Source organism: Scyliorhinus torazame, chromosome 13 (genome assembly GCF_047496885.1).
Source record: "Scyliorhinus torazame isolate Kashiwa2021f chromosome 13, sScyTor2.1, whole genome shotgun sequence".
Lineage (NCBI taxonomy): Eukaryota > Metazoa > Chordata > Chondrichthyes > Carcharhiniformes > Scyliorhinidae > Scyliorhinus > Scyliorhinus torazame.
The window spans coordinates 151,209,200-151,232,875 of record NC_092719.1 but is presented as its reverse complement, the minus strand read 5'-3'; the positions used below and the strand labels follow the sequence as shown (position 1 = coordinate 151,232,875).

The following is a 23,676-nucleotide window of genomic DNA, read 5'->3' as shown; positions in this document are numbered from 1 at the left end:
CTGTTTCTCTCTCCACAGATGCTGCCAGACACCCAGAGTTCATCCAGAACTTTCTGTTTTCATTTCAGATTTCCAGCATCTGCAGGGCTTTGCATTTATATGCTTCCCTCCTTCCCCGTTTCCTCTTTCTTCTCCTCGATACTGTTTCTTGTTGGCACCACTTCCAAGCCCAAAACAGAAACTACGTGAGGTTGTTATAGATGTACAAGCCTGGTCATAATAAGGGGAAGCAGAATAATCTCTCATGTCATTACCCATACAAAATAAAGATAATGGTCTGGATGTTGTGGTCAGCAACTAAACACTGGAAATCACCGCTGACCTTGAAGAAAATGCTGACAAAGATCCGGCCAGCTCTCTGTGGTTTTTCCCTTCCCTTCTCACATTTTAAACCTGGTGCCCAGACAAGGAGATGTCTGGGGTGCCTCAGTAATGATGTTAGCAAAACAGATAAGCAGCCAATCATATTGAAGTATCCACACACACAGCAAACCAGGAAGTTAAAAGCACTTACTAACCACCACTTTTTATTTAAATTGTCAGATATCAAAATAAATTATTATGATTGTATTAAGATAAAAGCTGAAAGATAAACTTTTTAGAAATATTTTTTAAATATATGAGCGGCTTGGCGCAGTGGTTATCACTGCTGCTTCACAGCACCAGGGACCCGGGTTTGATTCCAGCCTTGGGTGACTGTGTGGAGTTTGCACATTCTCCACATGTCTGCATGGGTTTCCTCTGGGTGCTCGGGTTTCCTCCCACAGTCCAAAGATGTGAAGGTTAGGTGGATTGGCCATGATGAATGTGCAGGGTTACGGGGATAGGGTAAGGTGCTCTTTTCGAGGTCGGTGCAGACTCGATGGGCCAAATGTCCTCCTTCTCCACTGTAGGGATCCTATAATATGTGGAACTTTTTATTGTTATGGAGAAATTTGACATTCAACATACATGAAATTCACATATCAGAGCCAGAGAGGATGTTTAGCAGTACTTGTGAAGTTAGTATAATGCTATAAACACAGTTTGACCTCATGCAACAAGATATCAGTCTTTCAAGGTGTGTCAAGGTTGAAGAAACGAGCAGAGTGCAATTTTTCATCGATTTTGGTCTGGGGGTGCATCATCAGTACACCATCTGTAGAAGCATGGAGTCACTGGCAGCAGTTTCTAGATTTCCATGCTATTCTGCAAAGTCCAGGCTCCAGAAGTTGCTGCCTGTTTCAGTGAAATAAAGAAAAGTGCTGTCAGTTCAACTGACACTACCACTGCAAAGTCTGGACCGTTTTATGTAAATGTCGCCACAGTTCCAGAGGACAATTGGCTGCTCTCTCCTTTGAGAGGGAGCTGAGTGCTGGTGATTTAACCTGATTATCACCACACCTCAGGTAAGGGGAAAGGTTGAGAAGGTGGAGTCTTCATGAATAACCTCAGCCAGTACGGGAATGAACCCATGCTGTTGTCATCACTCCGTATCATGAACCGGTTGCCCAACCAACTAAACTAAATGACCCAATATATAACATAACTGGAATAATTGTGGGCAAGCCATTGGATCCTTCAGTTGAATGCTGAATTGTTAATCAGAATTCAAAAACCTATCTGAATTGAATGTATATTCATGAACAGTGATGTTAAGTGCAATTATTCATTGTGTCACATATTCATTAATGAACCTCATTGATTTGACTAAGCAGAATTTAGAATACTATGCCATAACAGTAGAAATCTCTACACAAATGGCCCCTTGGAGATAAGGTTTGATTATATGCAAAGGGTTCGGAAGAGTGCGTTTTCTGGACAGCCAATAAAACTACATTACTTTTCTGTTGTAAAATTACACTTTTGAGTCAAGTTAGTTAAAAGGCTACGCTGCAAGAATATTTGCAAAGCTTTGACATCAAAAGTTTTTTAAAATCTTGTTCAGAACTACAAATGAAATTATTCTGCTGCATGAATCCTTCACAGATTGGTTTTAAGGAGTAACGTTTGTAAATTGGTTGGGGCCACATCAAAGCAATCACAATAAAAAAAATAGCATCCAGCTGTGGAAATAGCTGATTACAGTCCAGAATATGGAACATTATCAAAGCATCAAGCATCTGACAAAAATTCACATTATGTTTAATATAGAAAAATGTTACAAGGCTCTTTACAAAGGTCTAATAAAACAAGCTTAAATATTTTCTCGCTCATTTTTAAAAGTTGCACGCTGAAAATATTAACTTCCTGCCAGATTACAGCTCCACAGGCGCAAATCACCTTCTGATGCCTTCCCTGTGTGCTTGAGACTTGAGAGAGAATGATGGCAAGATATCAGGAAGAATATCGCAGTCAGCCATGTCTTCACCATGTTCAAGATTTGGCGGGTAACGATGAAAAGTTAACCACTGGCCTGTTTGTTTCTCTCTAACCCAGAGTTTTGAAATTAACTTCATTACCCTTTCCACCATTCAAGTTGAGATCAGTTGACTGAAAAATAAGAAAGAACATATATGAATACAGTGAGTTTCACAAACCATGGATGTCGCAAAGTGCACTCACTGTCGTCAGAAGACAAATAAGACTGCCCCAAAATACCACAAACTGCAACTAAGATGAATGGCCAGTTCACCAGTTCTTGACCCTGTTGGTTAAGGAATAATTGTTAAGCAGAATATCAGAAGAACCTCCCTGCCCTTCTTTGTGTAATGTGAGGCTATCTGTTACATACACCTGAACAGACAGTCAGGGCATCGGTTTAACTTTTCCAATATGATTGCGCTCGCTCACTACTTCACTGTCAACTGAGATAATGTGCTCACATCCTCAAAGGGACCTTCAACACAGAATCTTCGGACTTCAGTGGCAATGCTGCTACTGAGCTAAAACAACACCAATTCAGTATAGTAATCAAACTTGGGAGCCATTCTAGTCTGTACAACCCGACTATTCTTTAGATAAATTCACTGGATTATTGGATTTCATCTTTTAAAATCGGATATGGGGTAAGCAGTATGATGCTACAGAACAGAGATGGATGCATGTGGGAGTCACACTGGATTGGGAAGAAGAACCCAACAAGGAGAACGATGGCTAGGTTATCACCAGCATATCCTGGGTCCTGGCACCTTAAATAAATGCAAAATGCTGCAGATGCTGGAAATCTGAAATAAAAACAGAAAATGCTGGATAAACGCAGCAGGTCTGGCAGCATCTGTGGAGCAAGAAACAGAGTTAGCATTTGGAGTCCGTATGACACTTCTACTGTCTCGAAACATTAACTCTGTTTCTCTCTCCACAGATGTTGCCAGACCTGTTTGATGAGTTTATCCAGTATTTTCTGGGGGGGTTTTATTGGCTTGACAGCTTGCCACCTAGGAGTATGTGTTGTGCCTACTCCTGTGAATACAGCAAATAAGGTGTCAGCATTATGGAAAAGGAGGACATTTATCTAAAATGTCAGCAGAAAAATGTTATTTCAGAATAATGTACTGCTCCTGCTTGGAATCAAAAGACTTTAATTGGTTACTTGTTTGTTATTGTGTCAGAATAATAGCTGCCTCATGGGCGGCGGTTGTGTATTGGTCATGCCTATTTTGTTTTTCAAAGTATTGCTGTAGTGATATTATGCTATTGGCTTTATTAAGTCGCTGCTCATAGTCGGCACATTGTGTGATATCTGTTAGAAGACACAAAGGGATTGCTGGAGATGAGAAGTGGTAACTGGGATTTTGTAATTTAATGAAAGCAAATTACTGTGGATGCTGGAATCAGAAACAGAAACAGAAAATACTGGACAATCTCAGCAGGTCTGACAGCATCTGTGGAGAGAGAAGGGAGCTAATGTTTCGAGTCTGGATGACACTTCGTCAAAGCTTTGTGAAAGAGTCATCCAGAAGCGAAACGTTAGCACGCTTCACTCTACGCAGATGCTGTCAAACCTGCTGAGATTGTCCAGCATTTTCTATGTTTATTCTGTAATTTAATACTTGGAGTGTTTGAAGTTCAAAGGTGTGTTTCTTTTGTTGCAGGGGAGAGATGAGCAAGAACAACTTTATCCCTGCCATGTAAAATAATGATTCTTTTTTGATTTATGTTGCACGCTGGTGCTGGAAGATCACAAAATGTTTTGTAACGCTTTTTGAGAAAAAGCTGTTCCCTATTTAAAAATTCTGCATAAGATAGCCAGAGCTATTCACTGGAGTCTATTCACATCTGAGGACTTTCAGATATAAAATAACATAAATAGACCAAAAAAGTACCAGCCCACCATCCAGATTTGTTCTTGGGTTCCTACTTTTAATTTTTCTCACAACCTCTCTGGCCTGTGTGCTGGATCACTAATTTCCTTCCTTTTTGATGGCTTGCTTTCATTTATTGTGTTTATTGTACTTGGCACTGTTTATTTCAATAATAATATAATAATCTTTATTAGTGTCACAATTAGGCTTACATTATTTAATATAATAATCTTTATTGTCACAAGTAGGCTTACATTAACACTGCAATGAAGTTACTGTGAAAAGCCCCTAGTCGACACATTCCGGCGTCTGTTCAGGTACACAGAGGGAGAATTCAGAATTACCTAACAGCACGTCTTTCGGGACTTGTGGGAGGAAACCGGAGCACCCGGAGGAAACCCACGCAGACACGGGGAGAACGTGCAGACTCCGCACAGACAGTGGCCCGAGCCGGGAATCGAACCTGGAACCCTGGAGCTATGAAGCAAAATACTCACTGTGCTACCGTGCCGCCCGCTATTCTGCCATGCTACCTGCAATATCCACACAGTGACCCAGGGCCAGGATTCGAACCCGAGTCCTCAGCGCCATAGGACAGTGCCGCCCAACCATACGCACACAGAAGTTCACGGCGTGCTCATGGTCTCACACCGTTAATCATGACGTTTTCGGTATAAAGACCAGGAGAGCCTGAAAGATAAACAAGAACCTCGGCAGAATATTCATTTTCACCACTTGGACCCTCCCCGCCAGCGTTAAGTGCAGTGTATCCCACCTCTTAAGATCCTTCCTGGCCTCCTCCACCAGCTTTGTTAAGTTCCACTTATGGAGCCCCATCCATTCCCTCAATACCTGAATCCCCAAGTACCTAAACCTATGCCTCGCTACCGTAAATGGCATCCCCCCTAAATAAGCCCGCTATGCCAGCTCATTCACCGGGAATACCTCGCTTTTCCCTACATTCAGCTTGTATCCCGAGAACCCTCCAAACCTCCCCAACAGGCCCATAATTCTTCCCATACTCTCCAATGGATCCAAAACATACAGCAAGAGGTCATTGGTATAGAGCGACACCCGATGCTCCCTCTGACCCTCATTATCCCCTGCCACTCTGCCGACCCCCTGAGAGCCATCGCCAATGGCTCTATGGCCAGCGCAAACAGCAGCGGCAACAACGGGCACCCCTGCCTCGTACCCCTGTGTAAGTCAAAGCTTCGTGAGCTCATATCATTCATCCTCACCCTCGCTCTTGGCGCCACATACAGCAACTGCACCCATGCCACAAATCTCGGCCCAAACCCAAACCTTCCCAAAACTTCGAACAAGTACCGCCACTCCACCCGATCAAATGCTTTCTCCGCGTCCATGGACACCACCACCTCTGGTACCAGAGCTCTCGACGGATTCATCACCACATTCAACAGCCATCTTATATTACTCGCGAGCTGCCTGCCCTTCACAAAGCCTGTTTGGTCTTCTGTAACCACCCCCGGGACACAATCCTCCATCCTCCCCGCCAACAACTTGCCAATACTTTCACATCTGTGTTCAATAGTGATATGGGTCTATACGACCCACATTCCACCGGATCCTTCCCTTTTTTGGGATTAGTGTGATTACTGCCTGCTTCATCGTCTCCGGCAACTCCCCCTTCTCCAGTGCTTCATTAAACGCGCCCAACAGATGTGGTGCCAGGTCCGCCGCAAATTCCTTATAAAATTCTGCCGGGTACCCATCCGGCCCAAGGGCCTTCCCCGATTTCATACCCCTGATACTATCCAGCACCTCCCTCAGCCCTAGGGGCTCCTCCAACGCCTGCCTCTTTGCTTCCTCCATGTGGGGAAATTCCAGCTCGTCCAGAAACCGCCCCATGTCCCACTCCTCTCCTCCTGGGTCTGCCTCATAAAGTCCCTGGTAATACTCTCTAAATGCCTCATTTACCTTCCCTGGCTCTGACACCACATCTCCAGCCCCAGTCCGGATCTTCAATATTTCCCTGGATGCAGTCTGCCTCCACAGCTGGTGCGCCAGCATGCGGCTCGCCTTCTCCCCAAACTCGTACTGCACCCCTCTTGCCCTACGCAGTTGCCCTACCGCCCTCCCCGTTGTCAGCCTATCAAATTGCCCCTGCAACTTTTTCCTCATCGGCAATCCCTCCACGGTGGGCACCCTCGAATATTCCCTGTCCACCTCCACTATCTTGCTCACTAGACGGTCATGTTCCACCCTCCTTTCCTTATTCGCACGAACCGTAAATGAGATAATTTCTCCCCGGACCACTGCCTTCAGTGCTTCCCAAAAAATGCCCGGCGATACCTCCCCATTCTGATGGAACTCCACATAATCCCTAATCGTCAACCGCACCTTATCACAAAAACCTCCATCCGCCAACAACCCCAAGTCAAACCTTCACCCCGGCCTCTGCTCTCGTCCCGTACTGAACCGAATATCCAGCCAGTGGGGAGCATGGTCCGAGATAACTATCCCCGCATACTTTGCCCCTCTACCCCAACCAAAATCTCCCGACTCACTACAAAGCAATCAATCCTCGAATACACCTTATAGACGAGTGAAAAGAAGGAATACTCCCTTCCCCCTGGGTTCTGAAAGTGCCATACCCATCCTCTCCATAAACCCCCCCAGCTCCCTTGCCATTTGTACCCTACCCATCGACTTGGGGCTCAATCTATCCACCCTCGGCTCCAGGACACAGTTAACGGCAGCATTGCCAATGGCTCCGAGTAGGTATTCAGGGAGCCCAATGGTGCAGTCCACGGTGAAGATATGGAATCAGCTGAGGAGGCATTTTAGGGTGGAAGGGATGTCGGTGCTAACGCCGCCATGCGAGGATCATGGGTTTGAGCCAGCGGGGGATGGATACTGTATACAGGAGGTGGAGGGAAGTGGGGCTGGTCAAGGTGACAGATTTGTATTTGGAGGAAGGGTTCGCCAGTCTGGAGGAGCTAAGGGGGAGGGTAGAGCTGCCGACGGGTAGTGAGTTCAGGTATCTACAGGTTAGGGACTTTGCACAAAAGGTCTGGAAGAGGTTCCCTAGATTGCCGGGATACACCCTGCTGGAGCGACTGCTGCTTCCGGATGTGGAAGGGGAGGGACGAATTGGGGATATATATAAGTGGCTAGGGGAGCAGGGAGGCGAGAGGGTGGTGAAGATCAAGGAGAAATGGGAAGCTGAGTTGGGAATGGAGATCAATTGGGGAGTATGGAGTGGGGCACTGCGAAGGGTAAACGGGACCTCCTCTTCTGCAAGGTTGAGCCTGATACAGTTTAAGATGGTACACAGGGTGCTTATTGTCATAATATCCACGCATGTATATAATGAAGTGCAGACAGGCAGTGATTGACACACAGGATGACCAGTAAGCACACAGCACAGTGCAGCCAATCACCAGACAGGACACCAGCACTATAAAGCCAGAGGGCACTAGGTTTCCCGCTCTCTCGGGACCCAGCCACTGAGACAGTCAGAGTCCACGAGCTAGCACAGTGCAAACACCATGCGGTAGCTAGTAAGTCTGGTCAGGCTGGTACAAGGTCTCCAGTCAGTTCAGTATAGTGTCGACCCACAGTTAAATATGTATGTTAGTTCTATTGTTCAATAAAACCCTGTTGGATTTTCTACAGTGTTAGAGGTCTGTTTCTCGCATCGCTGCATCAAGTGCAGTCCACACCGAACCGACCTGCCAAACACATCACATATGACTCGGGCGAGAATGAGTGAGTACTTTCAGGGGGTAGCAGATGAGTGTGAGAGGTGTGGGCGGGGGGCCAGCGAATCATGCGCACATGCTTTGAGGTTGTGAAAAATTGGGAAGATTCTGGGCGGGAGTGTTCGCGGTCTTAGCCAGGACAGTGGAGGACGAGGTGGACCTGGATCCTTTGGTGGTGATATTTGGGGTTTCAGAGAAGCCGGAGCTCATGGAGAGGAGGAAGGCCGATGTCTTGGCCTTCGCATCTCTGATTGCACGGCGACGAATTTTACTGGAGTGGCGGTCGCCATCGCCACCGGGGGTAGCAGCATGGTTGGGAGACCTGTATGACTTCCTGCGGTTGGAGAAGATAAAGTATGAGTTAACGGGCTCAGCAGGGGAGTTTGAGAAAAGGTGGGGGACGTTTGTGACCGTGTTTGAGGAGCTGTTCGTGGGGGGGAGGGGGGGCGGTGAAAAAGGAGGAAAATCTGTATAAACTGTATAGTTGATTGTTGGGAAGAATGTTTCCCGGGGTGTTTATTTTCCTTAACTACTTTGATACAAGTTTGAATAAAATGCATTTTTTTAAAAATCAAGACGTTTTCACCGGGCTGAAGTTACACAGTGAGTTGCCTAGTTACAGTCAAGGCGGCCGCGGAGGAATTGTACACCTACTGATTTGGTGTTCGAATTAATGTCCCAAAACCTGTTCCTCTAGTTATGGCTGCTTCCCAGCAAAGTGAGGTCGGAAGCATGAATCCACTCGCTGCAGTTCCCAAATAGTTGCCATTTCGATACTTCTAAGCGGCAGCAGATGTTCTGCTACCTCTTGCTGGGCCCTCAGACCCCTTCACTCCTGTTGGATTTGTATTGGCCGCACCCAACCCTCATTTCCACATCAATGTAACCAGGATCCTCCACCGCAGAAACACTGTAATTTCCCCAAACATTCAGATCTTATTTCGGGCTGTTTCTAATGAATGGAGATAAATTCAGAAAGTGCGTCGGCGGCACTTGAATGTGAGTTTAATTCCGCCGCAGAAAGGAAACTTGGTGAGCAAGGGGTCCTGTGACGGGTGGATTTTGTAAGGGCGGTAGAGAGGGATTGGATCGCCGGGAGTTTAGATGTAAACAATCCCTGTACACTCACTCGATTACATGCTAACAGTTAATTTTTTTAAAAGCCCAGTCCCGGTAACATGTATGTGATCACAGTCCGTGTCTTTGAATAACCTCAGAACTCTATTCCTCCCCCGAGTAATTCTCTACTTATCAAAGGTTTCCAAAAAAAAAGTTTAAATCTGTTTATCCACAAAATGCCTAAGGCTAATGATTACTAGTAATTTAGTGAAGCCTTGGCAACAATGGGCAGTTTATTCCAGTCTGCAAAGACGCGGAGCAATAGAATGGGGAATAATTTGTTGTTACTTCCCCATGATTTGCCCCATGTTCTCAAGCTGTGAGCTGTCAGGTATCTGACCATCCGAGGTCACATTACAATGAACAACCCACCAGTGTGCAGTCTTCCGGCGCCATCTACCGACAGCAGTGTGGTACATCAATCCTCGGCTTCTTCCCCTGGATTCGTTTCACAGCCAGTTTCCCACTTTTTTTCCAAAAGTGATTTGTGCCCCTTGCGCTGCAGGGTGTTATTGCTGCGATATTCTTTCCAGTCACTCAGTCGTGGGCTAGGTTTAATGCATTGCAGCAGACCAGATGATCTGCACATCGGGCGGTTGACACTCGCAGTATGGGACACTGTGACTAATGGAGCCTCCGATGCACGAGGTAATAATGCACCTGCAGCGCCCAGTCTGTGCACTTGTCCATACGGCTCATTGCACCGTCCAAAAATATCCAAATTAATGCTGCGCCCTGTTATGAGTCGGGAGCACCCGAACAGTATCCAGTGGGTCCAATCCTCTCCTCCACACCTCTTCGAAAAGCTGCCTCATTACTCCAAGTACCTGATGTATATGACCCAACCCGGAAAGATAGTGCACTATGTAACAGATTTGCAACAAACTAACGGCGGCTTGCATGTGCACTCTTTCTGCTAGTGCTGCCAGTTTCCCCAAGGATGTTTCAAAATAGCCTGGCTCTGTAGGATCTTCCTATATTTAATTATTCGACCACGCGGGGCCATGAAGTTGTCCCTGAACGAGGCCCAACGGGCAAACACTACGAATCTCAAACGTGACTGTCACACGCCTGCAAAATACTTCTGCAAACAGGCCGGGATCGCACACCCTGGTGTCACGGTAAGAAGACTCGGTCCTGTGTACCGCTGGACCCTTCCAAACGACGACAGGCCACCTACCTTAAAGCCCCCCCCCCCCCCCCCCCTTCATGGACGCACAGGATCCCCACTCCACGAATGATTAACAGGATCATGCTGAAAAATGCCTACGGCCCCAATTACCCGGACTAGCGACATCATTTCCCACACTTTTCCATTGGCATCAAATAACATTGGTGCTCATATCCTGCACCAGCTCAAACTGGACACGATTGCCGTAGCATTAGAATTAAACGTTACTCACCACGCTTGCTCAATGCAATTTTCTCAGTACTTCCCCCAAGTGAAACTATATGTCCTACGCCATGCTACAAAAGGTATGGGAGAAGGGACATGGATGCCAACTCGAGATGGATATTAACTGCATGTCGCGGGCCATTTGTGGAGATAAAGATGGCTGGAATTCTCTTCTGCTGGGTAAATACATGGCTCTGCATGTGCAGGTAGTTTGGTCATTGTTATTTGAGCAGCACAGCCAATATTAGAGATGTGGAATTATCTAGCCACATGTACCAGTCACAACGTACTTCCCCTTATGTGCATTCTTCTACTCCAGGCAGTTATAAAAGGGATTGTTTATGTAAAAGTAATTTGCTACTCACGTGCCCACTAGCCACATGTGTGAAGATATAGCACTCTGGTATCTTGTGCTGACCCCATGAGTCACAGTGTTAACAAATCATTATGGTAATGCTACATGGTACAACATGGACATAATTCTGTTTTTTGAAAGTACACGAAGAGCTGGCAAAGTGGATTGACTCATTGCACAAAACTTACTGTAAAGTGTTAAGATATACTGCAAATCAATGTTATAATACTGAGCTACCTAACAGCACACTTGCCCCATGTAGCCAAATACATTTCTTACTTGCTCCCAAGCGAGAAGCATACTACGCAAGCAGTTTATTTCCAGCAATAATGTGTTATATATGCGTGATTATATTTTTCCCCCAGAGATGTACAAAGACAATGACCCTGATATTTACAGGAAGCTGGGGAGGCAGGAGAGGGGGGACTGTTTTGTATTTGGTAAGTGGTAAATGGGTTCCCCTCTGGTCCTGCTGAATGTAATGGCAGCAATTGATTAATAATTTTTATTTCCATTTCCTGGCTGCTGCCAGTCAGATCGAGAGGATGACGGACCATCAGTGATGAAGGCCATAGTGGGGCAAGAGAGGAAACAGGGAGAGACATCAGATAGCAGAGGTTCAGGGCGGTGAGGGGCAACATCAGAGGCTGGGGTTTCAGGAAGGGAGATGAGAAAGGCCTGGTGGGTGGAGAAATTGGAGAGCAAAGGGGTGAGAGTGTATGGCAGAGAGTGGGACCAGTGGAGTGCATGAATGTCGGATGTGGGGTCAGGAAATCAAAAGGAACAAGGAAGATCAGAAAGGTCAGGGTCCAGGGTAGGAGAACAGGTGTTGGGTGGGGGAGATCCATAGACAGCTGGGATATTTCGGTATGGCCAGGTTGGTGAGAAGTTGTTGCTCAAGTGTCTGATGGTCGATTGTTGGCATCTTCTGGGAGGTGTATACAGGTAAACTTGGGGTCCAAAGGGAAACACTGCAAATTGCTGGAAAGGCTTTTCCCTCACGCATCTGGCAGTCCTCGTCTCTTTTTACCACACAGGTTTCTTGAAGCCTGAAGAACCCGGCTGACCAGGTTAAAACCTAAAATGTAGAAAAAACATGAGGCATGCAGCCTCACTAAAATAATTGTTATGAGCCATCCACTATTGGCCACTCATACTGCACCCACTTTCCCACCTTTAAACAAGAAATAGGTGGAATTTCCTCACGTTTGTGATTCCCTCGATATTCTGGTTCACCCAGCTTCCATTTATTTATTTCTCAACTGCCTCATAGTACAAAAAAGTTATTAGCATGATTTTAATTTTGAGGTTACTTCATTTTTAGCTGCTTCATCTGACTCTTCCTATATCATAAAGTCAGACATGGAGATGTTTGCTAATGATTGCATGAAGTCCAATCCCATTCATAACTCGTGATACTGAATCAGTCCATTTTCATATCAGCACGACCTGGACAACAGTCAGACTGGGGCTGTATGTGGCAAATAACAGTCATGCCACATAAGTGCCAGGCAATGACCATCTACAACAATAAGAGGTCTTACAACACCAGGTTAAAGTCCAACAGGTTTTGAATCACTAGCTTTCGGAGAGCAGATCCTTCCTCAGGTGACCCTTGTCTACAAGTGCTATAATTCCAACTAATTTTGCTTATGGACACGTCAGATCCCAGGACTGAATCCAACTTAATACATTCTAACTTTTATTTTTGGTTTATATACATGGATGAACAGTCACAGGACTGCCAATTGACATTTAACAAAATAATAAAACATTTATTAGACAAGAAAAGATTAACTATCATGCAATACTCCTTTTCCCCAGCTATAACTTTACATTTATAAGGATAACGCAAGTTACAGAGTCTATCATATGCTCTAATGTCCTCAGTAAGTGCACAGTCCATGTAACCAATAGGCAAACCGTGGTCAGGCACATCACACTCTGAAACCAAGTAACAGATACCATCCAATACAACTTCTGTGGATTTCTCATCATATCTCCCCTAGATACCTGTTACATTGTGAGCCAACTGATCTCACTGGAACTCTGGCTTCCTCACACAAGGCTTGTAAACCCCACTCTCAAAGAACACACACTTTCTCTCTGATGCCTTCACCAAGGATCCACAAACAGGATTTCAACCTCTCCTTTCAATATTCATCTGTTGTGGATCACCACCTGCATTCAAGCTTCCTCAATCTCTCCAGTAACCAGCCACACCAATAGAATACCACTGCTTCATAGGCTGTATTAAGGTGTCACCAATCTTAGGATCACCACGGATGTCTGGCTTCTCGTCAACCAACATCTCCAGATCTGCACCTTACAGCCCTGTCTTTAACTGGGAGCTTCTTTCTGTCCATTACTTTAACTTCAATGAACAATACATTGTCCCTTCGCCATTTGATTTTAGTCTTGCTGGGACTTTCCCTCTTTTTCATTCCCTGGTTTCTGGGACTTTCTGCTTTGGTTTCTGGAACTTGCTTTCTGTCCCTCTATTTTGTCCTTCCTGTACTGACTGTGAAATACTTCTTACCTCTGGGTTACCTGGTTCCAAAGCGAACTCAAGTGATTCTGATTTTCAACGTGAGCCTCTTGGTTGCTTAGCTTAGTTTTTCTTATCCCCCTGTAATTGGTCTTATGTCGTAAAGCCTTCATTACAATGCAGGCAAGATTTGAAGTGAAACTAAAACCCATAGACTTGGAGGAACCCGTCTTTGGTATGAAGCTAAACTGAAGTTTTAACCCATTCTTAGCACACACAATATAGGAACAGAAATTAAGCTTAGATAACTTATACATCATTCCGAACACACAGTAATAAATTTGAATTCGTTAAATATCCCTATTTCCTAACACAGAGAGCTCCCTTTGATATTCAACAGCATTATCATCACCGATCATTTCAATATCAACCTCCTGGGGGTTACCATTGACTAGAAATCTAATGGGACCAGCCATATAATTACTGCAGCTACAAAGGCTGTTTGAAGACTGGGAATTCTATGATGCCCAATTTATTTTGGGATTCCCTAAATCCTGCCCACTATCCATAAGGCATAAGTGAGAAGTATGATGGAATACACTCCACTTGGCTGGATGAGTTCAGATCCAACAGCGCTTCAACAGCACTCAAGAGGCTCTATATACCATTGAGGACAAAGCATCCCACTTGATCACCATCCCATCCCCTACCTTAAACATTAATTCCTTCCACCATCAAGTGCACAGTTGCAACAATGTGTACCATCTACAAGGAGCACTGCAACAACTTGCCTTTGGTAGCACATTCCAAACCGGTGACCTGTAACATCCTGAACAGCAATGTTTGCAGATGCATGAGAACACCACATGGAGGGGAACCTGCAAGTTCCCCTCCAAGTCACAAATCATCCTGACCTCGAGTGTGTCGCTATTTCTTCACTGTCACTGTATCAAAGTCCTGGCTATCCCTCCCTAATAGCACTGTTGTGTATCTACACCATATGAAATTTGGCAGTTCAAGAAGATGGCTCACTATCAACTTCTCAAGGGAAATTAGCTATGGGCAATAAATGTTGGCCTTGTCAGCGAGACCCATGGAATTAATGAAAAAAAAGAAAGGGAGTACCCCTGTTCACAGAAATACAAAAACATTCTGTGGATTGAAAAGTCTCAGGTATAGACAGAGATTTTGCCACTTGAATTGTGAAAAGGTTTGAGGCTTTTTTGTCTGGTAACATCACAAGGACAAACTGAATTACCAAATGTTGCAGGAGCCTGATATATTTAAGTATTTATTTATAAAGTCACAATTCCATTATTTGATTATTGAGGATCAGTAACCACTTCATACATGCTCATTAACACAAATTACAAAACAAATATTGACAAAACATTTTTTTAAATCAACAGAATAATGAACTAACTTGAAACGGGATTGGGAACTGTTCAAGAGAAAATATGAGGCATAATCCTTAACTCTTTTGTTCAATCTTTCGGTCATCAGACCTTGCATCTCCTTATGTAGCTTGGTGTAAAATTTTGTTTGGCAATGTTCTAGTGAAGCAGCTTGGGATGTTTTAGTGTATTAAAGATGGCATATAAATGCAAGTTATTATTGTTGTACTTGGGACCTATGTACTTTGTATGCTGTTGATAACAATGCTTTAGCATGGCTGGAATCGTATGCTACTCTGCATACCCTAAATACAAACACATTGATGAATCATAATGCAATTTTCACTTGCATCATACGCATCATAGAGGAGGCAAACTGGTACTGAAGGTATCACATGGCATGTTATAGAGATTTAAGTATGGCGCACTGAAGTCTGAAAGCATGATGGCGCACTGAAGTCTGAAGCAGCATGATGAGAATCAACTCAATTCTTCAGGCTCTTGATGTAGCACATTGACTGCAGTAGTTTGAAAAGCCCATTGGAAGTAAAAGTACCAGGTTAGATTTTCAACTGGAACCTTGTGTTTTCCTTACATTTCTTTCCCATTGGAAATCACCACTTGTTTGAACATTCTTAGGTTCATAAAGAAAGGTCCAATGTTAGCCCAGTGCACTGTTATATCATTAAATTTACTGTTCCAGTTTACAGTATGTACCCAACTGCAGCTATGTCATGTGGTGTACATGAGAAAACATTGGAGAAACCTTTAAGAAGTCCACAACTCTTCCCTCAATAATCATTTCACTTTTTACCATCAAATGCAACTCTGCATTCTTATCAGTAAACAAGTTTCCTGCAAATTCACTATTTCAAGCCAAAATAGTGGAGCTGCAAAATGTAAATAGTTTAAAAATTGACCTTTGTTACTCAAAATAATTGTTATATTGCATTTTCATGCTCAGTTAAGCATCTCCCTGAATATGTTGAGTTTTGGATAAATATTCAAAACCTTAGAGCTGAATAAAATATTCACCATGAATTAGCCAATGCTCAAATTTAGGCTATAGTTTGAGTGTATCTTGTGCACAACTGATTTTGCCATATATGATCAGACTTTTTTTTAAATTTAGAGTACCCAATTAATTTTTTCCAATGAAGGGGCAATTTAGCATGGCCAATCCACCTACCCTGCACATCTTTGGGTAGTGGGGCCGAAACCCACGCAGACACGGGGAGAATGTGCAAACTCCACATTGACAGTGGCGACCCAGAGTCAGGATGGAACCTGGGACCTCGGCGCCATGAGGCTGCAGTGCTAATCACTACGCCATCGTGCTGCCCTGTATATCATCAGATTTGCCTGGACCACATTAAGTGTCCACCTCCACCAAGAACATCCGCCATCCTAAGACCATCAGGGAAGCCTTTCTCTACCTCTCATTTCTTTTCTCCCCCTTCACCCTCAACAAGTGCAATGGGTGCATGCTACATCTTTGTCCCCAAAATTCAGACCATCCACTCTGCTACCTCTGCAGATATCCCCACCTCACTTCCCCTGCCACCCCATCCCCTTGCCCACCATGACAAACCTCTTCTAAGCTACCCACCCGGCTCTCACCAGGATCTCACATATTTTGCTTGTTTCTCTCCTATTTCCTCATCTCCTACTTCCTCTCATTTAAAAAAAAAATTATGCAAGGCTTTTTACATATGTACATAAAGATATCCGAAGACCAAAACACCAACATAAACAGAAAACACAAGCCACCACTCTCCCCCAATACCGATCTCTCGACACACCCCGCTTTCCTAATGTTTTCCCCTTATCACCCTCCTCCTGTCCCCCACCCCATTGAAGAAATCAATGAACCATTTCCACCTCCGGGTGAACCCCGCAAAGCGAACTTGACCTTCTCCAAACGCAGGAATTCTGCCAGGTCACTCACCCTTCGGCGGCTCTGAGTCCCACCAACACAACAAGAACCGTCTCCGTGCTATCAGGGAGGTAAAGGCCAATACATCAGCCTCTCCCCCCACCTGGACTCCCGGATCTTCCGACACACTGAATATCACCACCTCCAGATTCGGGGCCACCCCCACACCCAAAATTTAGGTCATAACATCCGAGAACACCTGCCAGAACCCCCACAGTTTTGGACAAGCGCAAAACATGGGGACATGATTCATGGGCCTCCCCGCACACCACCCACACCCTATCCTCCACCCCTGCAAAGAACCGACTCATCCTCGCAACCCTCATATGGGCCCAATGCACCACCTTAAACTGGATGAGGCTTAACCTTGCACACGATGAGGATACGTTCACCCTCTGCAGGGTCTCTTTCCATGTCTTGTTCTATTTCCTCTCATGTCTTAATTTCATCTGATCCCTGAGACTCACCTCCTTCTCCTAAATTCCTGCTCATCTTTCCAGCAACTCCATATTGGAATATTTCCAAACTGGTCCACACCCCATTACAATACCAAACAACCCAACTCATAAACCACATTCTCCGTTACTGTAACTGTGATACATTTCCTTGACCTCTCTACAGCCATGGATATAGTTGACCACACCATCTCCCCGCTAATGTCAAGCTGAGCAGAGCATCCATTACTTACATCCATTTTTGCCTATTTAGCAATGGCTTTCCTCTAATCTAGGCACAGCCACCTCTGGATTTCCTCAAAAGATCTATCCTTAGCTCCTCTGCTTTCTCACCTGCATGTTTCCTCTTGGAAACTTCTTCCAAGAAATATGTTTTCAGCTTCTAAATGTGCACTGATGACACTGAACTCCAGCTCTCTACCACCTCTCTTGACCTGCCCACGACCTCCAAGCTGTTAAATTGCCTGCCCAACATCCAATATTGGAATGAGCTAAATCAAACATTGGGAAAACAGAAGCAATCATTTTCAGCCCCCACCACAAACACAGTGGGTGGGATTCTCCGACCCCCCGCCGGGTCGGAGAATCGCCGGGGGGTGGCGTGAATCCCGCCCCCGCCGGCTGCCGAATTCTCCAGCACCGGAGATTCGGTGGGGGCGAGAATCGCGCCGCGCCGGTTGGCGGGCCCCCCCCCCCGGCAATTCTCCAGCCCACGATGAGCCGAAGTCCCGCTGCTGTAGTGCCGGTCCCTCCGGCATGAATTAAACCACCTCCCTTACCGGCGGGACCAGGCGGCGCAAGCTGGCTCCGGGGTCTTTTGGGGGGGGGGGTGCGATCTGGCTCCGGGGGTGCCCCCACGGTGGCCTGGCCCGCAATCGGGGCCCACTGATCCGCGGGCGGGCCTGTGCCATTGGGGCGCTCTTTACCCTCCGCCTCGGCCATCTGCCTCTGCGATGAGCGACACGGAGGTGACCCCCCCCGCACATGCGCGGGGATGACGGCTGGTGTGGCGCCAAAGGCCTTTCCCGCCGTCCGGCGGCGTGCCAACCACTCCGGCACGGGCCTAGACCCTAAAGGTGAGGGCTTGGCCCCTAAAGGTGCGGTTCCTCCGCACCTTTGGGGCGGCCCGACGCCGGAGTGGTTCATGCCAGTCCATCCCGCCGGGACCCCCCACCCCGCCGGGTAGGGGAGAATCCCACTCCTGTAGCTTTGTCACCAATTTATTCTCTCTCCCAGTGATACACAGTGACCACCCTTCAATATCCTCTCCATCAGAGACCGCTCATTTGCACCTCCATATCATCGTCCACCTTCAATTCTGCCTCAACCAATTTGTTGCTGCAATTCTACTCCTTGCCTTCATCACTTCCAGACTCAGCGATTCCAACATTCTCCTGGCCATCCTCCATATTCTGTAAATATTAACTCACCCAATCTTCTATTGCCTATATCTTATTCTGCATAAAGTCCTGTTCAATTATTAGTCCTGTTGTTCCTAACCTTCGTAGGCTAGCTGTTTCTCAACACCTCCAATTTAAAATTCTCAAACTCATATTGAAATCCCTTCAGAGCCTTAATTAACTCAATCTTTGTAATCTGCTCACCCACCCACACACCACCCCACTTTGCCCAATCAATTACAGCTATGCCTTTTATCATTTTCCCCACTCTCTGGAATTCCCTCTTTAAACCCTTCCATCTCTCCGCCTCCCTCTCTTCCTTTGACCCTCCTTAAAAACCACTTCTAAATATTTCTCCTAATATCTCCTTATTTTACTCAACATCCATTGTTGTCTGATTACGGTATTAAAGTCAATAGATAAATGCATTGTTGCTATAAATACAACAGTTTGACACTTGTATTCTAATAATGAGTGTCTAATTTGAATCAATTTAGAGAACTTCCCTACTTTTTTAAAATAAATTTAGAGTACCCAATTATTATTTTTATCCAATTAAGGGGCAATTTAGCGTGGCCAATCCACCTAACCTGACTTTTGGGTTGTGGGGGTGAAACCCACGCAGACACGGGGGGGGATAACTTCGTTACTTTTAAACATCTGATTTGCCCTGATTACATTTGCTGAGGGTAGCAAGTGCACAGAATTTACTCTGGATAGAGAACTCCCACGTCCATCACCAAAAGTGGCTGTGTAACGCCCTACTGACCAAACCAGTCAATCCTTAAGGACACATCTGCCAAATCTTGTTGCCTGCAGCAGGTTGTGAGAGAACCAATTTGAGGAAAAAATTTACTTCACTTTGTCCTCTCCAATCTATCGGTCACAGATGCATCTGTCCATTTCAGTATTGATAAGAGTGACAATCCTTGTGGAGGTGAAATCCGATCTTCACAATGAGGACACCATCCATTGTGTTGTATTGGCACTACCAATGTGCTGAATGGATAGAATCAGAACAAACTTGGCAACACAAAACTGAGCATCCATGTGATGCTGTAGGACATTAACAGCAGCAGAATTGCTTTCAACCACAATTTAAGCCTAGGGCTTAGCGTATTCCTCACTCTACCATTACTATCAAGTCAGGGGATAAACTTTGGCTCATTGAGGAGTATAGACGAGCATGCTATAAGCAGAAATATAGGTGCTAAACTGGTAAAGCTACAACACAGGACTCTTTGTATACTAAACAGCAGAAGCAGCATTCTGTAGATAAAGATAAGCAACCCCACAACCCAAAGATCAGATCAAAGCACTGGAGTCTTGTCACATCCAGTCATGAATGGCAGTGGACAATTAAACACAAACCAGAGGAGGGGCTCCACAAACACATCGATCCTCAATTTTTTCCAATGATAGCAGAGTCCAGCAGTCAGTGCCAAAGACGAGAGCCTTTGTGCTAGTGCTAGTGCTAAAGACGAGAGCCGATGATCCATCTGAGCCTCCTTCTGAGATTCTCACCATCATAGATGCCAGTATTCAGCCAATTCAATTCACTCCATATGATTTCAAGAAATGGCTAAAAGCTATGGATACACAAACGGGCCAAGGTTATGTGTCCTGACAACATCCAAGTTATAGTGCTGAAGGCTTCTGCTCCAGAACCAGTTGTGGTCCTAGTCAAGCTATTGCAGCACAGCTACAATGCAGGCATCTTTCTGACAATGTGGAAAATTGCCCAAGTATGGTCTGACCACAAAAAACAGGACAAATCCAATCTGCCCAATAACCACCAGCAGTCTACAATCAGCAAAGTGATAGCCAGTGTCATAGACGCTTCTATCAAGTAACACTTACTCAGAAATAACCTACTGACCGATGTTCAATTTAGGTTCTGCCAGGACCAGTCAGCTCTTGACATATTTCAGCCTTGGTGCAAACATGGGCCAAAGAGCTGAACTCAAGTGGTGAGGATACAGTGGCTGCCTTTGACATTAAGTACACATTTGATCAAATACACGATCAAGGAGCCCAAGAACAATTGAAATCAGTGGGAATCAGAAAGAAAACTGGTTGGAGTCATACGTAGCACAAAGAAAGACGGTTGTTGCTCAGCCCCAGGACATCACTGCAGGAGTTGCTCAGAGTACTGTTCCAGGCCCTAGCTTCTTCAGCTGCTTCAATGTCATTCCCTCCAACATGATGTCAGAAGTGGGGACGTTTGCTGATGATTACACAGTGCTCAATACCATTCACAACTCCTCAGATAATGAAGCAGTCCGTGTCCATATGCAACACGACCTGAACAACATTCAAGCCTTGGCTGTTAAGTGGCAAATAACATTCATGGCACACAAGTGCCAGGCAATGACCATCTCCAACAAGAGATAATCTAACCATTCCTGAATTACCCTGCTGTCAATATCAAGAACAAACAAAGAACAAAGAAATGTACAGCACAGGAACAGGCCCTTCGGCCCGCCAAGCCCGTGCCGACCATGCTGCCCGACTAAACTACAATCTTCTACACTTCCTGGGTCCGTATCCCTCAATTCCCATCCTATTCATGTATTTGTCAAGATGTCCCTGAAATATCACTATTGTCCCTGCTTCCACCACCTCCTCCGGCAGCGAGTTCCTGGCACCCACTACCCTCTGTGTAAAAAAACTTGCCTCGTACATCTACTCTAAACTTTGCCCCTCTCACCTTAAACCTATGCCCCCTAGTAATTGACCCCTCTACCCTGGGGAAAAGCCTCTGACTATCCACTCTGTCTATGCCCCTCATAATTTTGTAGACCTCTATCAGGTCACCCCTCAACCTCCTTCGTTCCAGTGAGAACAAACTGAGTTTATTCAACCGCTCCTCATAGCTAATGCCCTCCATACCAGGCAACATTCTGGTAAATCTCTTCTGCACCCTCTCTAAAGCCTCCATATCCTTCTGGTAGTGTGGCGACCAGAATTGAACACTATACTCCAAGTGTGGCCTAACTAAGGTTCTATACAGCTGCAACATGACTTGCCAATTCTTATACTCAATGCCCCGGCCAATGAAGGCAAGCATGCCGTATGCCTTCTTGACTACCTTCTCCACCTGTGTTGCCCCTTTCAGTGACCTGTGAACCTGTACTCCTAGATCTCTCTGACTTTCAATACTCGAGGGTTCTACCATTCACTGTATATTCCCTACCTGCATTAGACCTTCCACAATGCATTACCTCACATTTGTCCGGATTAAACTCCTTCTGCCATCTCTCTGCCCAAGTCTCCAAACAATCTAACTCCTGCTGTATCCTCTGACAGTCCTCATCGCTATCCGCAATTCCACCAACCTTTGTGTCGTCTGCAAACTTACTAATCAGACCAGTTACATTTTCCTCCAAATCATTTATATCCTGGGGGCTCCCAGAAACTTAATTGACCAAGCCACATAAATGCTACAAGAGCAGGCCACAGGCTGATAATTCTGCAGCACCTGAACACTGTCCAGCTACAAGGCACAAGGCAGGAGTGCCCAATTAAATATTCTCAGCTTGCGTGGATGAGTGTATCTCTAACAATATTCAAGAAGCTCAATACCATTCAAAACAAAGCATCCCACCTGATCAGCAACCCATCTAATTCCTTAAATAATCACTCCCTCCACCACTAGCACATATTGGTGGCAATGTGTCCCATCTGTAAGATGGACTGCAACAATTCATCAAGCCCTCTTTGACATAACCTTGCAGCTCTCCACCACTGAGAAGGCCAAGAGCAGCAGAAACATGGGAATGCCACCACCTGCAAGTTCCCATCCAAGTCACACAACATCCTGACTTGGAAATAAATCACCATTCCTTCATTGGCACTGGTCAAAATGCTGGAACCCCCTCTCTAACAGCACTCTGGGTGTACCTTCACCTCATGGACTACAATGGCTCAAGAAGGTGACTCACCATCACCTTGTCAAGAGCTATTAGGTTTGGGCAATAGCTGTTTACCTTGCTAGTGGTGCTCGCAACCCAAGAACAAATAAAAATCTGAAAACCTATTTCAAGAATGGTGCATTTAATATGGTACATGTAACATTCAAAAAGACAATCTCATTTGTCCTTACAGGAGTGATAAAAAGGTGATCATTAGCGTTTTAAAACTCAACAGCAATATTTAAACAGATATATAAATTCAGCTTAAATGGGTACATGTTGTCATAGTTCATCATGATATTGTGTAAAAGGCCATCTTGGGTGCTGTGTTACTCTCTGTGCAGCAGACAACACAAGACGCATAAATTCAGTTACATCAAAAGAGTAGTTGGTAAACTTAGGATGTTCTCCAAGGGTTGGATGATGGCCCTACATGAATAAAATTGGAAAGAAAGGTGATGAATTATTAAATCAAGATGTTCTATCAAATTCCAGAGATGGGGGGGAAATTAAAGTAGTGTGACAATTAGTGTGGCACTGTTCTTCACCGTAGGTATCAGACAATGACAAAATAAATAGTTTCAATAAATTATTGCTAATTGTAGCAATAATTTATAACCACTTTTTGTCTGATGGAATAACACTTCAAAAATATCTCTTTAGCAGATTTTCCCCATGTGATCGTTTGATATTCCAGTTTAACTGATTGAGAACGACCAGGAACATGAGTTTAAACTGCAAGAGTAAGACTGGATATTCAGCAGTTCTTCCTTTTCCAAAGAATATTGAACCTCTGAAATACATTGCCAGCTAGTGTGGCGGGTGCTGACTCTGCAAGTCTTCAACACAGAGCTGGGTCAGTTCTTAATCGAGGCAGAGATCCCCCCATATAGAAGGTAAACCATCTGTATAGATAACATTTGGTCCATGCAATATCCCAGAATGGTTTCAATCACCTGAGAAGGATGCAGTAGAATTATACAGATTACATTTTTTCCTTATTAAACCTGAATTGATGTTTTGCCTCTCCCAGGAGATTACTTTGCAGGGAATGGGGTAAGGGTGACTGTCTCGTCATAAAACTTTAGCTATAACTTTGTATGGGGCAAACATGAGGGACCAGCTGTTTTTGTACCTGGATAAGTGCATGCTGTCTTTTTGGAAAAGGAGACAGATGAAATATTGGACTCCAAAAAGGAGTTTCGGGGACAGGATTTTAAAAGCTGAATCTTACTCAGAGAGTATCTACTTATGCAGTTATCTTCTGC

The 23,676-nt window shown here is 45.1% G+C and overlaps 1 protein-coding gene and 1 long non-coding RNA gene across 5 annotated transcripts in view; both read right to left on the bottom strand.

Moving 5' to 3' along the window:
* Positions 1–527: 527 nt before the first annotated feature.
* On the bottom strand, positions 528–8,977 carry LOC140387737 (uncharacterized). 2 transcript variants are annotated; one of them, XR_011933988.1, is made up of 3 exons: positions 8,606–8,976; positions 2,263–2,472; positions 528–1,218 (listed from the first exon to the last, which is right to left on the bottom strand). It is a non-coding gene; the product is annotated as an uncharacterized lncRNA (long non-coding RNA). The 2 variants fall into 2 exon arrangements; XR_011933987.1 differs by lacking the exon at positions 528–1,218 and having other exon boundaries at positions 2,108–2,472; positions 8,606–8,977.
* Positions 8,978–22,533: 13,556 nt separating this feature from the next.
* eogt (EGF domain-specific O-linked N-acetylglucosamine (GlcNAc) transferase) overlaps positions 22,534–23,676 on the bottom strand; it is a 93,735-nt gene continuing 92,592 nt past the window's right edge. For all 3 annotated transcript variants that reach the window (XM_072472291.1, XM_072472293.1, XM_072472292.1), the window contains exon 17: positions 22,534–22,837. In XM_072472291.1, coding sequence (XP_072328392.1) covers positions 22,691–22,837 — 147 coding nt within the window. In that variant the 3' untranslated portion in view covers positions 22,534–22,690. The remainder of the gene's footprint in view (positions 22,838–23,676) is intronic.